Source organism: Bombus huntii, chromosome 1 (assembly GCF_024542735.1).
Source record: "Bombus huntii isolate Logan2020A chromosome 1, iyBomHunt1.1, whole genome shotgun sequence".
Taxonomy (NCBI): Eukaryota; Metazoa; Arthropoda; class Insecta; order Hymenoptera; family Apidae; genus Bombus; species Bombus huntii.
In genome coordinates, this window is record NC_066238.1 from 21,936,325 (window position 1) to 21,951,483 (window position 15,159).

General features: G+C 36.9%; 2 protein-coding genes across 3 annotated transcripts in view; both read right to left on the bottom strand.

Moving 5' to 3' along the window:
* LOC126865603 (katanin p60 ATPase-containing subunit A-like 2) overlaps positions 1-15,159 on the bottom strand; it is a 57,284-nt gene that overhangs the window by 22,092 nt on the left and 20,033 nt on the right. The gene's annotated exons all lie outside the window — the stretch shown is intronic.
* LOC126865482 (omega-amidase NIT2-like) lies at positions 1,535-8,144 on the bottom strand. 2 transcript variants are annotated; one of them, XM_050618029.1, is made up of 6 exons: positions 7,011-8,144; positions 6,777-6,923; positions 6,028-6,212; positions 5,474-5,642; positions 5,010-5,243; positions 1,535-2,078 (listed from the first exon to the last, which is right to left on the bottom strand). In XM_050618029.1, the coding sequence occupies exons 1-6, from the start codon at positions 7,093-7,095 to the stop codon at positions 1,867-1,869; spliced, it is 1,032 nt and encodes a 343-aa protein (XP_050473986.1). In that variant the 5' UTR covers positions 7,096-8,144; the 3' UTR covers positions 1,535-1,866. The 2 variants fall into 2 exon arrangements, with proteins under 2 accessions (XP_050473986.1, XP_050473993.1); XM_050618036.1 differs by lacking the exon at positions 1,535-2,078 and adding an exon at positions 4,499-4,858.

Sequence of the window (15,159 nt, forward strand, 5' to 3'; positions counted from 1 at the left end):
CATTTTCCGATGCCTTTTGTTTATTAATTATTTCAGACTTGTCTTCGATTAATTTCGTCTTTAAAGCGCTTCGCAAAATTTTATTTGTGTTTGATTGTCTGGTTTGATTATAAACAATTTCTTCAAATTTTGGCGAAGTAGCAGGCTTTGCAGCAACATTATAACGTCTGCTCCGTTTACTACTATCTAACATAGATGGAGATGGATTCTTGTCATCTTTATTCTCTAAAGACTTCTCTTGTGTATTAGCATCTAAATTTCTCGACATAAGATCTGCTGAAGTTTTTTATTCTGTAGTGTCACACGCATTTTTCGCTGTCATCATTTGGTCTTCTTCTATAAGCAAATGTTCATTATTGTAAGCATTATCTCTTGCTTTTTGTATGGATTCTAATGATATATTTTGTTCAACGTTGTCTATTGATTTTGTATCATTTTCAGCAGTTGATTTACTAACTGCTTCTAATTCCTTCGTTTCAATTTGGTTTTCTTTATTTGTATCGCCGTCCAAAATATTTCTCATTGAAATATTATCCTTCTTGTTATGATCTTTTTCTGCTTCTCCTAAACTTTTACTTTTTTTGTCGAACCGTTCTTGTAAATTTTGAGTATCTTGTGACGAAGATGGTGACAAATCATTATACAATACTGCAATATCTTCTTTCCTTCGTTTCACAGACTCTTTCTGGTATTCTGTTGAGCTATTGACATCAAACATTAAGTCTGTTTTAATGAAAATATAATCCTGTGAAGCGGTGTCAATTGATACTTTCTTTTCATAAGAATTTTCTACATTAGACTGCAATTCTTTTGAAAATTCTTTCAAAACCATTTCTTCATTTCCTACAGTAACGTCTGTTTTCTCCAAGCTTTTGTTCAAATTATTAGAAACTAAACTACCCTGATAACTCCGACTAGTCGCTGCTTTAATAGTCTCCTTTAACAGTTTTCTTAACTTGATTTCGTTCTGCTTCTGCATAGCGTCTAGTATGGCCCGAATACTTGGATCCACACCAGTAGCCATAGCCAAGCCGGTGAAAATTATCCTTTGTTCCGTGGTATATATAGGGTAAAACGAATGGTAGACCGCAGCATAGTGGTTTCCAACGATCCACACTTGTTCTAATTCCTCACTCAACGTCTTTCGTGTCCATTGACGTAGAAAAAAGTAAGTTATTGTAATATCGGAATATATTAAAGGTGTAATTTTGTCCGATTAATTATAATTTATTAATAATGGATTGAAAATACAGATATTACAGACAGAAAATACAGACAGAGAAACGATGTTTGATTAACAGGAAAACTAAATGCAACGCTCGTATTTACATCAAATAACTTGACAACTATTTGGTAACTCTCTCTCTCTCTCTCTCTCTCTCTCTCTCTCTCTCTCTCTCTCTCTCACTAGCAACTCTAACACTCGACAACACTCGCAACTCAATTCTAACGACTCTATGCTTCGACGTCTCGATCAACTCTGAACCTCGCCAATGCATTCCTGCTCGGTCCTGCACGCACACACACGCACGCGCACGCACACACACACACACACACACACACACACACACACACACACACACACACACACACACACACACACACACACACACACACACACACACACACACACACACACACACACACTTTTCGGCTCACATACTCTGGCCTCTCGATTGCCACTCCTTGAAATATGAAACCGTACTTCTGTTTTGACGCTGCTTATCTTTTCTCGCGTCACTGTTACTAGGCGCTCTTGGATGTAAACAAACCACAAAAAGACGGCGTACACGGTGTTTTCTAATTTCAGCCGATCTCCAATCAAAGCTATTCTACGATATTACATTATCGTATAATAATAAGCTTTTAATCGTTTAATAATAACTCGTCAAGTAGAAATTCCACACGAAGCATTGTGAAGAATAATACTTGAAGAAGATCTATGTTCTTACGAGATTGGCTGTCTACAAGAACTTTGTTGGATAGATTGTATCGTTTGACGAAAATTTTATTGTTGAAAGTTAAGAAAGTTGGAAAGAAAACCCACGCTGTCTCGAAGATGTCTTGTTTTTCAGATGCTGTAAATTGACAAATAACTAGATATTAGTATTGACATTATTTGATGTCATATCTGACCTTAAAGTATAAATAAAATCAATCTAGGAATTAATGAAATTTCAAACATTTTTTCTAAGAAAACAGAAGTTTCGTTCCTCCTAATGAGTATCACATGATGCAATAGAAAAATAATTTGACATTGAAAATCGTGTCAAGATCAATTTCGAAGCTATAAAATCGTCTTAAAAAAACGCTGTGATAAAAAATTTTTTGACACCTTGTACAAAGGTGTATATCAACGTAAGTGTACCTGTATGTCTATATTCGAGATTATTTATCTATTCAAGATAGCAAAGTAAAAATACTATATAGAGGATTTAATTAATGTGTGGATCAACGTATGTATCACTATATGTAACAATAATATTGACTGTATATGTACGTGTGTAATAAAAGATTTCCGGTTTACAATGTTTACGATACTGATATAAAAATACCATATAGAGGATTTAATTAACGTGTATATCTACGTATATATCATTATATGTAACAGTAACATTATGTGCATATGCGTATAATATTGGTTAAATGTTAAATGTTAAATGTTAATATTGGTTAAATGCGTTAAAGTGAAATGTTATTTACCTATTCAAGATAGCAAAGTAAACATACCATATAGAGGATTTACTACTGTTAACACTCGGTATTCTCGTATTCAAAGTATTTAACCAAATAATTTGGGAATCCAGCGGACGAGCTTGTATTTAATATGATTATATTTAATATAACAACTTTACTCAATATACGCGTAGCATTTTAAATGTCATGAGGGTTGCAGCGGACTCAATTTTAATGTACCTCGATATCTTAGCTTCTTATAATATCCTAATAAAATGTTATTTATCGATTACAATTGTCCTGTCGTATTTTATAGTGTTTGCTTTATAAATGTGAACTTTATTCAAAAAGAGTTCATCGATGATTATCCATTACAGGTTGTTAATAAACCTGAATTATGCACAAAGGAATTGCCGTTAATAACTTAAGATTCTCTGCCCGTCGTACAGGGTACATATAGTAATTATTCTCGACGATCGTAACGTTTAAGTCCAATTCGAGCTTATAGTCCCATGCGAGTTAAACAACGACAATAGTTTGAATTTCTATTTGTTCGTTTGTCGTCTGTTTATACCCGGAGCACCTGCTGTAAACCAATACAAAATTTATTAGATCTATAAATAACACATATAAAACTTATTAATTTATAATTAATATAAAATAGGAGAGCACGAAACTTCCTATTTTATGGATATGTTAAATCTTTGTAAAAAATACCATATCATTAGTATCATTTTAATCGTTCTAAAGGATTTAGCCGCATAAAGCTGTGACCCTTGGAAGAATCGATGTTCACGCGTGACAAATTGAAATTGTGCGAAGGTTCCGGTACGAACATCACAAGCCGAACATCGATACCAGGGGCACAGGCACATGTTCTGGGTTCATTATATATTTATAAAGGGCTGACGATTCAGTGGATGGTCCGGGTAAATTTAAATTGTAAATGAACGCATTGCTGGTTTCAAGTAAAAGCCTGGATAAGAGCGGATATGGTATGAGAGTCTGTCGTGGAAAGGGGAACAGGCCGCTTTTATTTGTAAAGTTTGAATCTCCTCGATATTGAAGATGTTGAAGCTGCAAGTATGTATTTCATTTTAATCCATTCGAGACCGAGATTTAATTGTAAAACGATACCTAGGTGTCGGTACGATCTGAATGTTTAGTTAGAATGATTCTGTGTTTTACTCTCTCCAGGGTATCCTTTTCATACTTTGATTTTAAATCGATGACAATCTTAAATAGTATGCCTCATATTTTTAAAATATAAAATTATATACTATGTTATTCTATAATGTATTATGTACAGTCATATATATATATATATAATAATTCTATATTGAAAAAAATATGAAATTAACATGATATATACATTACTACATAAGTTATATATAAAATATGTATACTATACCCTTGCCTACTGACTGATATGAATTTCTTTCGGTCTCGAATGCGTTAAAAGAGAGCGCAAAGAAGACGAAATTACTTATTGTAATTAGTAAAACGACCTGAGAGGCAGACAGGTACAAGAAAGAAGGAATATTATATTAGCGGCATTATCATGTTTTTGCTCTCTTTAAGTCTTTCATCGAGACAGACAATCTACAGGTATTAATCGACCAATTTCTCCAAGCTGATAACTTCGAATTGATGTTTATATATAAGAAGTGTTATGTGTTAATCTGTCTAAATGTTTAAAAGGTGTTATAAATTAAATGTTGTTAAACGATACGTAATTGCCTTTTGATCGTAAATTTTACTATCAAGGGGTCTTTTATGTATGCGTAATCATTGTGAATTATAACAATTTATGTGATCGATATTAAAGGTGTTTAAAAGCATATTATTATTATATATTATTATTCTATTCTCCTATATTATTATCCTATATTATTATAGCATTCCTATATTATTATAATATCCAATTACATGTTGATACACAAGATATACAGATTATTATTTATAACGTTTTGGTTTTCTTAATTGAGTCATTCATTTAGTACAAATGATAAGAAATTAGTAATAATTCGCAAAAAAAGGATATTGTAGTAGAAATATTATAAAAAAACATTTTCTGTTTTAGTGTAGAGTTACTCCTTCTTACAGACAGTGTCGTACAAATCTGTACGTCTCTGAGAAAATGTAGGTATCTGAGCCCTTACTTCCTCAACAACTTTTAGATCTGTTAGAAAAAAGAAACATACGAAGTAATAAGTAATGCTTACTAATAAATTCAACAAATACAGAGGAAGATGGCTAAATCGATAAATTAGCGAGACTAAAAATTAATTACATCATGGATCTCTCGCTTTTAATTTTAAGCTGTAAATTACCGATATCGGTGACTGCCATATTCTCTTGAGTTTCCAAATCGTAAAGAATCTCTCCCCAGGGATTGGTCAACTGTGTATGCCCCCATGCGACGTAACTTGCTGAAGGAACACGAGCCGGTGATATGCAAGCAACGTATAATTGATTATCATTCGCTCTGGAACGCTGAAGTAATGACCAGTGCAGTGGTCCAGTGGTCATATTGAATGCCGCTGGATATATCAGCATTTGGCAACCTAACCCAGAGAAGCAGGAAATATGAAGCCACCGAATACCAATTAACTTCGTAGTTGCACGGTTCACATTCCATCATTTCTGAATATGCGAGGACAGTCCTCTTATTGTGCTTTTAATTCTTTTATTTGTTTCATTTTCAGCAAATATACTGGTTTTTTAAATTAAGCTTCTTTTTATACAGATATTTAATTTTTTGCTAGTTAAGTATTGATCGATTAAGTTACTGTACCTTTGTTCCGATAAATGCGTGCCATTTCCTCGAATCTAATATCATAGCATATGCCAATACCTATTTTGCAGCCCTTCACATCGAACGTCGTTAGGGAGTTACCAGGACTGAGTGAATCACTCTCTCGAAAAGTAATCTTATTAGGAATGTCGATGTCGAATAGATGTACCTAATAACATAAAAATGTAGTCGCTAATTCTATTGCTGCAACTTTTGTAATTTAATATCAAAGTTACCAACTCCTAAACTTTAATTATTTTTTATTTAATAACTGACAGCGTTTTTATCACTTTCTTTTATTAAAAAATCTTATCATTTAATAATGTTTAAAAAGGAGAAAAAATAAGTATTTTCGTATGTGAAAAATTTATATTACACATTACAACAAAAATGGGCGTTTTCCGTATCATAACGTATTTTATAAACCGTAAATTATAGAATTGGTTATAGTATACGTATGTACATATGTATATTCCTAAATTATTCCTAGATAGAGTCACTTTCTTCACCCCAATATTTTCAAATTCAAAGCCATAAAGGAATATATTACTTACCTTTCGGTGTTTTGCTATCAAAGTTCCATCGGGACCCCAAATAGTACAGGTATTGTACAATTTATCGCCCTCTATTTCAGGCATCGTACCACCAACTACATAGATGTTGTTTTCTTTAGCTGCATTCGATAAAGCAACGCTCGTTTCACCATCAGGAATACTCTCGGCGTATTTTCGAAAGTACTCTGCATTGCAATATTTCAATTAATGAAAAATAACTGTCTTTTGTTCCAACCATAAATTAAATTGAAATTTTTGTCAGTTTTTTATTTTTTAAATTATTAAAATAACTAAGTTTTATATCTCGACTTAATTAAATATGCAATTACTTAGCTAACAGTATATATAATAAATTGTTTCTACAGGTTCAAAATGAAAAATGAATATTTAGAAATATTTAATTACGACAATGCTATTTGTGTTAGCATCAGTGGCTTGTTACTCTACGACTTTGCTAGTACTTTTTGAAACATAAAGTTAGTTTTCAATTAACACTTATACTAGAGGCGGAATTATAAATGCAAAATAATTGATAATACCAATTTATAAGTACCTAATTATTAGTATCTTAAAAAATATATTTATACAAAAATCACGATAATCATGAAAATGGGGAAATCCTATATTCTCGACTCAATTCACAATCTTTATGGAAGTATAAACGGTAAGGTAATTTGTCTACTTTTACTTTTTTCTATATAGTTGTTACACACATGGTAAATTATTGAAAAAAAAAAACAAATTATTACGTATTCCATATGGTGAATTAAAGCATTCAGGAAGAGCTATAATATCAGCATTGCGCTCTTTTGCGCTAGAAATGTAGGAAACTGCCCGCTCTACATTTTTGCGTTTTACTTCATTTACTTCAAGTTGTACCAACGCCAAGCGAAATGCTAAAATGTTGGAAAAGTTAAATACATTCGGTTATATATTTCCCATACTTTTTATCTATAAATACTTTTTACATAGTGAATACTTACTCGACATCGTTCGCACTACTTGTTTAGCGATGTTTGTAAGTATCATAATGTTGAGGTTATGTATGGTACTACTCAATATCAACATTACGTAAGCAATACGCAGGGATTTTTAATAATTCTTGGTAAAGTTTAGGACATTAATTTTGATGTAATTGTAAACATTATTTGTTCACAATTTGTCCATTTACTTTGCAACAAAAAGAACGCATCTGCAAGCGTGTTAATCGGATAACGACGAACTTCATTTCGCAAACACCGACACGTGAAACATTTTGAAGTTACGTCGACGCGAGAGTAATTGGTTCCCTTAAATTCCTCAATTTCCATTTCTTTCGCCATGTATATTCGAGTATTGCATTTGAATTGCAGAGCAGTCGAAAGTAGAGGAGCACCTCGCCGATATATCGACAGGAACATGAATTTTTTTTCATAGGGCGAATATTTTTTCCATTGAATTATTAAACCGAGTCAAATTTTCAAACTCAACCACTTAATTTAATCGTTTTACATAAAACATTTCAATCTTTTTTCTTCTAAATACTTTACCTATATTTCATCTGGCTGAATATTCCATATTTTTAAAGCTTGTTGATAATTACAAATACGTAATTATCATTCTGAAGCTAGAAATTTGAAGTAAAATTGCTCTGCGCGAAAGGAAATAATTCAACGTTTTATATATAGCTGTTAAAATGATATAAGTTTCAGTAAAATAGCTTCACTAAAATTTGTGGTTTTTTTCCTTTTCTATTTTTTTTTTTTTTTTTTTTTTTTTGGTTTTATGTGTTCAAGGGCGAACGTTCCCTCTCATTTCTTGTATTTTTATGAGGAATTTAGCCTTTTTACACCACGAGAGCCTCAACGTTTTCATTTTCACGCTTACGCTACGCTCGTTAAACACGTTCTAATGAGACCATGTGCTGACATTGCGAGTTTTATTATTTTCGCACAATAATTTATCATTTTAGATTTCAAATATTACATTCATACATTTTTCGTTGTAAATTTCTTTCTCTATTTAAACAATTTACCATTGTTGCTACAATAAATCAATTAATTAAATTAATTGATCAGTTTAAACTTAAAATATCATTTCATAAGTTTTCGTCACTTGAATCTAAAAACAACAGAAAACGGATCATATTCAACGATCACAAAACGATAATAGGATATTGTGTTTCTTCTGAAGGGCATGAAATTGTCAGGAGATTATGCCATAAATGAAATTGGAAGCTGGCTGGTCAAAGGGATTAAACTCGGTTAAACTCAATTGTGCTATATTGCACAAAGACTTGAGAACTGCTACCAAATATCTACTAGCTTAAAGGTGTGCTGATTACACCTTACAAATTGTAATTATATTTCAAATACAATCTCCTAAATAATAAGTAAATTAAATTAATACTTTACCTAGAATCTGTGATACATTAATATAACAAAAATACATTTCTTAAATTATTCATTAATTTGCAATGTAATTAGAATATTATCTTTATTTTCTGGTGTCTTTATTATTCTTAAAAGATACGCTGCTTGTTTGCAAATTTAACACTACGTATGCTATTAATAAATCATTTTATATTTAATTTTGCAACCTTCAATCATTGTTAAAATTGATTGATAATACCGTTGGTTAATAGAAATTTGAAAATGCTCTCGTTTCCACTCGATTAAAAGGTAATTGCACAAACTGTCACAGTGTTGACTACAAATCACGTGTGTCGTTCTATTAAATTTATACACAATAGTATTTATTCTCGTTTTAATTTAAAATGAAATGTGTTATTGTATTTTTTTTTTTTTATTTATTTGTTGAGATTACAATCAATTCTCGCGTTGAGAATTTTCAGTAATTTTTCTGGCGTGGCGCAGTGACATGGCTGTTTATTTACAATAAGTTAATACTTATTATAGATAGGTATAATTTATAAGTAATATAAGTAAGTGCATATGCTTAATTTGGATAATTAAATGAATCTAACGTTTAGGTCTAGCGGGTAGTGCCTCTTCAGCCTGCGAATCTGGTCCGTCGTATCGAGTAGTCCAGTGATTAGGGGGTTTCGGTGTTTGTTGATTCTTTTGCTATATCTGTCGCTATATTTTGCTATTTCCTCTTTGACGGTGGGTATCTTGAGGTCGCGGTGTATTGTTTCATTGGTTACATACCAAGGTGCGTCAATTAGGGATCTTAGCGTTTTCGATTGAAAGCGTTGGAGTATTTCAATGTTGGAGTTACTTGCTGTTCCCCATAGTTGGATTCCGTAGGTCCAGACAGGTTTTATTACGGTCTTGTAGAGGGTAATTTTATTCTGTATATTTAGTTTGGAGCGTCGGCCCGTGAGCCAATAGAGTTTTTTTAGTTTGTCCTTTAGTTGCTTCCTTTTATCTGAGATGTGTGTCTTCCACGTTAGTCTCCTGTCCATGCCCAGGTATCGGACTGTGTCCCTGCTAGGAACTGTTGCATTGTTGATGGTGACCTGGGGGCAGGTTTGTTTTCGGAGCGTGAAGGTTACATGTGAGGATTTCTTTTCGTTGACTTTGAAGCCCCATTTGTGAAACCACTTTTCCATGGAGTCGAGACTTCGCTGGAGAGTGGATGAGGCTATTACCGGGTCTGCGTGGGTAGCCAATAGCGCTGTGTCGTCTGCAAATGTCGCTATTGTTATATCGTTTGATATAGGTAGGTCGGCAGTGTAGATGGAGTACAGTAGGGGTCCGAGGACACTACCTTGGGGTATGCCGGCTTCTATTGGGAATGTTGCGGAAGTGGCGTCTAGGCATTTAACCATGAATTGTCTATTGGTTAGGTAAGATTTTAGGATGGAGTAGTAGGGGTGGGGTAGGATCTTTTTAAGTTTGTATAGTAGCCCTTCATGCCATACTTTATCGAATGCCTGTTGGATGTCTGGGAAAACCGCTGAGCAATATTTTTTCTTTTCGAGTGTTTGGCTGATCGTATGAGTTAAGCGGTGGATTTGCTCTACTGTAGAATGATGTTTTCGGAAGCCGAATTGGTGATCTGGGAGTGTTTTCAAGTTCTCTAGGATTGGAAGGAGTCGGTTCGTGAGCATCTTCTCGAATAGTTTGGACAGGGTAGGTAAAAGACTGATTGGGCGATAGGAGCAGGTTTCGTATATCGGTTTACCGGGTTTAGGGATGAGGGTAATCAATGAGATTTTCCAAGCCTTAGGATAGTGTTCCAGGCGAAGGATAGCATTAAAAATCGATGTGATGAGTGCTATCCCTTTTGTGGGAAGTTCCTTGATTGCTCTATTGCCTATTAGGTCGTGTCCTGCTGCTTTCTTGGGGTTTAGGCGACTGATTGTTTCTATAGTCTCTGCAGAGGAGAAGGGTTCGATAGGAGGGGACATTTGGAAGGGGGTGTGCAGGTATTCAGTAACGTCCGCGGCGGCTTTGGGGGAATGGGGTTTGAATACTTTTGACAAGTGTTTTGCAAACAGGTCGGCTTTTTCTATAGGGCTTCGCGCCCATCCACCTTGCGGACGGCGGATAGGTGGGATTATTTGTGGGGGGCGTGTGAGTTTCCTGGAGGCCTTCCATAGTGAGTAGTTGGCGTCGGCTGTGGGGGATAAGCTGGCGAGGTATTTATGGAAACAGTCGTTTTTATAGTTTCTTAAGGTTCTGGATAGCTTTCTAGTTGCGTTGTTAAGTTTGCGTTTGTCCTCCGGTGTTCTATGGGTCTGCCATACTCTTCTTAGTCTACGTTTTTCTGCTATTTTTTTTTTAGTATGTATTGGGGATATTCTTGTTTGCTGTTAGATGGCTTTGTCGGTGTGGAGAGGCGGATTGCGTTTATTATGCTCGTGTTTAAGTATTCCGTGGCTGCTTCGATATCTTCCTTTGTTTTTAGTGGGGTGAAGGCTCTGAGGTCGAGTGTGTAAAGACTTCTCTGAAGAGCTGCCAGTTGGTGTGTTGGTTGTGAATGGAGCCATTAGGTGTATTCTCGATGATTGTTGAACTGACTGTTGCTATCACGGGAGAATGATCAGAGGAGAGATCAGCCGAGGAGTTGATCTGGACGTGTCTTGATGGGATATTTTTAGTTATGAAGAAGTCGAGAAGGTCGGGTATTTTGTTGGTGTCAGTGGGCCAGTATGTGGGTTCGTATGTGGTGAGGTAGTTGAGGTTGTTGTTTATTATGCTGTTTAAGAGGTTTTTGCCTCTTGCTGTAACCAGTCTGCTGCCCCATTGGATGTGCTTGGCGTTATAGTCTCCTCCAACTATGAATCTATTGCCCAGGGTGTCCAGGAAGTTATCAAAGTCTTCTTTGGCGATGGAGTGTCTGGGAGGGCAGTATACTGCTGAGGTGGTGATTGAGCCATGACAGTCTTCTATTGCTACGTTTGTTGCTTGGAGGTAGTCTTTCTGGAATGATGGAAGTTCGTAGTGCTTAATACTTGCTTTGATTATTATTCCGGTGCCACCGTGGGCCTTTCCGCTGGGGTGTTGGGTATGGTAGAATTTGTAACCATTTATTTTCAGGTAGCTCTTGTCGGTGAAGTGGGTTTCCGATACGAGCATTACGTCGATTTGCTGGTGTTTTAAGAAGAGTTCTAGTTCAAGTTTGTGTTGCGCTAGACCGTTGGCGTTCCAGAGTGCTATGCGCCTTGGTTTTATTTTGAGTCGGGGCGTGCTAATTTTTCCACGATGAGTGTTAGTAGCGATAGCAAGTGATTTATTTGCTCCGATTGTTTCTCTATTAGCTTTTCAAGCCTTGAGGAGTTGTCTGTGTTAGGTGGGTTGGGGACACTGTTTTGGGGAAGGTTCCTTTGGCTGTTCGGGTTATTTTGGATGCCTTGTACTGCTTGGGCATAGGAGGTTGAGGTGGAGATGAATTTGGAGATGGTAGGACTGGGTGTTTGGTTGGTTGAGGGGGTTGGGGTAGTCGTGAATTTCGGCGGGCTGGGTGTTTGGTTGGATACCTCTTTTGCTCTGAGCTTAGGGTACCTGTTCGTGTATAGTGTTTTATATGCTGGGCAGCCTTTGTAGTTGGCAGGGTGGTCCCCTTGGCAGTGGATGCATTTCGCTGGGGTTTCCGGTGATTTGGCGCACTGGTCAGTGGAGTGAGTGCCTGCGCATTTAACGCAGCGGAAAGTATGGTTGCAGTATTTCTGCGTATGACCGTACCTTTGGCACCTTTTGCACTGCACTATTTCTTTTTTCACGAGCGGTGGTTCGATCTTTACTATCGCGTTCATTAGGCGACTGATGTTGTAGATTTCCTTATTGTTCGGCTTTTGTTTAATGTCTAGGAAGAATAAGGATAACGGGTCTTTCGAGACTCTATGCCTTATATTACTTACGTTGATGACTTCGTGGCCGAGTTTTGAGAGTTCGTATTTTAGTTCGTCTATGTCTGCTGAGTGGTGTATGTTTCGTAGGACCACCCGGAAAGGCCTTTCCTGTTTGAGCTGGTAGGTGTGGAAGTTGGCGTTCAGGGTCCTGAGTGTCTTGGTGAGTTTTCTGTAAGCTTCTGGGTTCGTCGGTAGTATTTTTACTTTGTTGTTGCTTATCTTAAGGTTATATTCCTCCTTGCTGATATCTCTCTCTAGGGACTTGATCATTGTCTGTATGTCAATGACGTCGTCCACAAATATTGGTGGGGGAGGGGGGATTCTCTGTGAGTGTTGGTTTGGTGGCGGTTCTACGATTTCCATGGCGTCGTTTGAGGATTCCAATACGGCGAACCTGTTGTGTGTGTTTATTTGCGTTGCTGTTTCTATTTTCCTTTTCTTTGTAGTGTTAGCGTCGTTAGTGCGGAGAGTTCTGCTACACTTCTGCCACGGGGGGGGGGGGGTAGAACGGGGTAGCTGCGAGTCTGCTCCGGAGAGCCTGGTCGCGGTTGCTGGGCCATCATCGAGCTAGTTAATTCGGAATGAACAACTAGTCGTGAGGCTGTGAGGCTAGTATTCGGGTTGGGGTTAGGTGCGTGGGATTTTCTTCTCCCTAAAGGGTAAGGGACACTTAGCTGTGTTCTCTTTCGACTCAGATTTCTCAGATTTCTTGAACGATAAATGTTTATTCACTCTAATGTCAATGAGTACACTTGATACAGGATTCGCGATTGTATTCGGTTCGCGAATGCGCGGTTATAAGATAGAGCTTGGATAGCTACGATTCGAGATACGCTGCGAGTGCGGACAATGATTGCACGAGATGTCGAGAGCTTAGATAATTATTCGGCTCGAACCGTGTAAGTATAACGATCGTGATATACTGCGGTAACTCGCGGTAATAGACTGACATTTTTGTCGCGATGCTGCTGCGGAGGAAGACTCGTTGGGATGTGTCTAAGGATGCGAAGGCATCGGATTCGTTGAGAAAAGCTTTGAGAGGGTGTTGCTAGCGGGCAGCGTCGTACGTGAGAGATAGCAGATTTCTCGTGTGTCCCCGTGGTAGGTGGTCGACTTCGAGACTGATAAACAAAGACTGTTTGTCTCTTTGGAGGACCTTAGCTAAAATAAATCCTAAGATTTATAGCGGTCCCTTGGCTAGCTGGAAATATTCGGTACGAATGTATCGACATCTGGCAATCATCTTGTCCGCAGGTATAGGGTCTTTGTGTCGTGCGTCACGCGACGTAAACTGTTGGGAAGTTTACTGTCAAGTGCCGCCACATGTTCAAGGAAAATGTATCTGCAGCCGGTTATAGCGGTATTTACGTTACGGATGATCTATGGGAAGATTTACACGAACAAACCTTTATGGACTAACCAAATTTATTTTGTTATTAAAAACGATCTACAGAACCGATCGACGACTGGTGTTCAATTTAAAAATTGCTTCTCTATAAAAGCAAGAAATCTAATTTACATCGTGTTCTTCATCTGTCGCCTCCATATACATCCTGGTGGCAATAAAATTCTGAATTTACGAGAAATCCGTATTTCGACTTAAGCTTATCGATGTTACCGACTGGACAAAGCCTTCGAGAGTTTAAATTAACCGATCGACCCTTCGATGAAAGGGCGAGCAAGTGCCAGGAAACTATCGCGGGAACGCTCGTAAAAGCGCGCAATGGTTCGGCGTGGTAACCTAGGAAGAGGAACAGGTGCGACTGAATCGTAACGGTTGTCGTGGCCCCTTTCAAACGATCCGTGGCCACTCTTCAGTTTCGGCGTCATTAACCCTTCCCTTCTTTCTTCCTGGTTCACTTAGAAACGAAGAAAATTCCGGAGGTAGTTTGCTCTTAGCAGCTGTCATTTTTTTTTTTTTCTTTGTTTAGTCGACACGAAGCATTTTGGAGAATTTCTGTGATTGCTTCGCGAAGGTACAGAGGATAAGAAAAAGCGCTCTTTGTTCGTTGACGACTTTCTGTCAATTAGAAATAAGAGTAAACGGCATAACAGTTTTCTTCTTTGCCACTGTATACGTAATTTTTGTTAGACTTTAACAACTCGTATTTTTCGTGAGCAAATACTGTCGAGTGGTTATACACTGTATATGTGAAGCTTCGTTTTCTTCGCGCGAAATATCCATGTTGTTCTTTCTATACTTGTGTTCATATATCATGACGTTCAGCCTACACGTGCCCGAGAATGTAATGTAACAGATAATTGGGTTCGAGCTGTAAATCTTTCATTTGCAGCATGACGCGAATCTAACAACACTTCTTTCCTTGTTCAGATCATGAATATTTTTGTCGCGTGCAGGTAGAATCATATGTCTAGAGTATCCACGGGTTTCGTGTTTACTTATTTCTTTAACTAACTTCGGTTTTAACCAACTTCCTATTAACCAGCAAATTAATCAAATACTTTCAGAATCAATGACAAGAATATACCGAAAAGTGTCGAAAGAATTTTAAAGAATTTTACAATCATTTTCCTAAAAGTTATCTTGAGACGTATTGTATCGTTAGTCTCATAGAGTTAATCACTTTTCTCTAGAATAATGCTCGAACACAGCTGTAGCTTTCTATAAATTTCCTCGATATTCGATTGAATTTCCCGAGATCGTTTCCAATGACGAGATCGCAGCAGTTGTTACGAAAAATATCGGAAGAGCGAAGAACGCGTATGTGTGTCTGATCCATCATTCACGATAGTCTCTACGGTCCATGCGTATGATCCATCATCTGCGTAACCGTTTTACAATCCTCACCGTGGAAATGCCGATCCGCGATGCT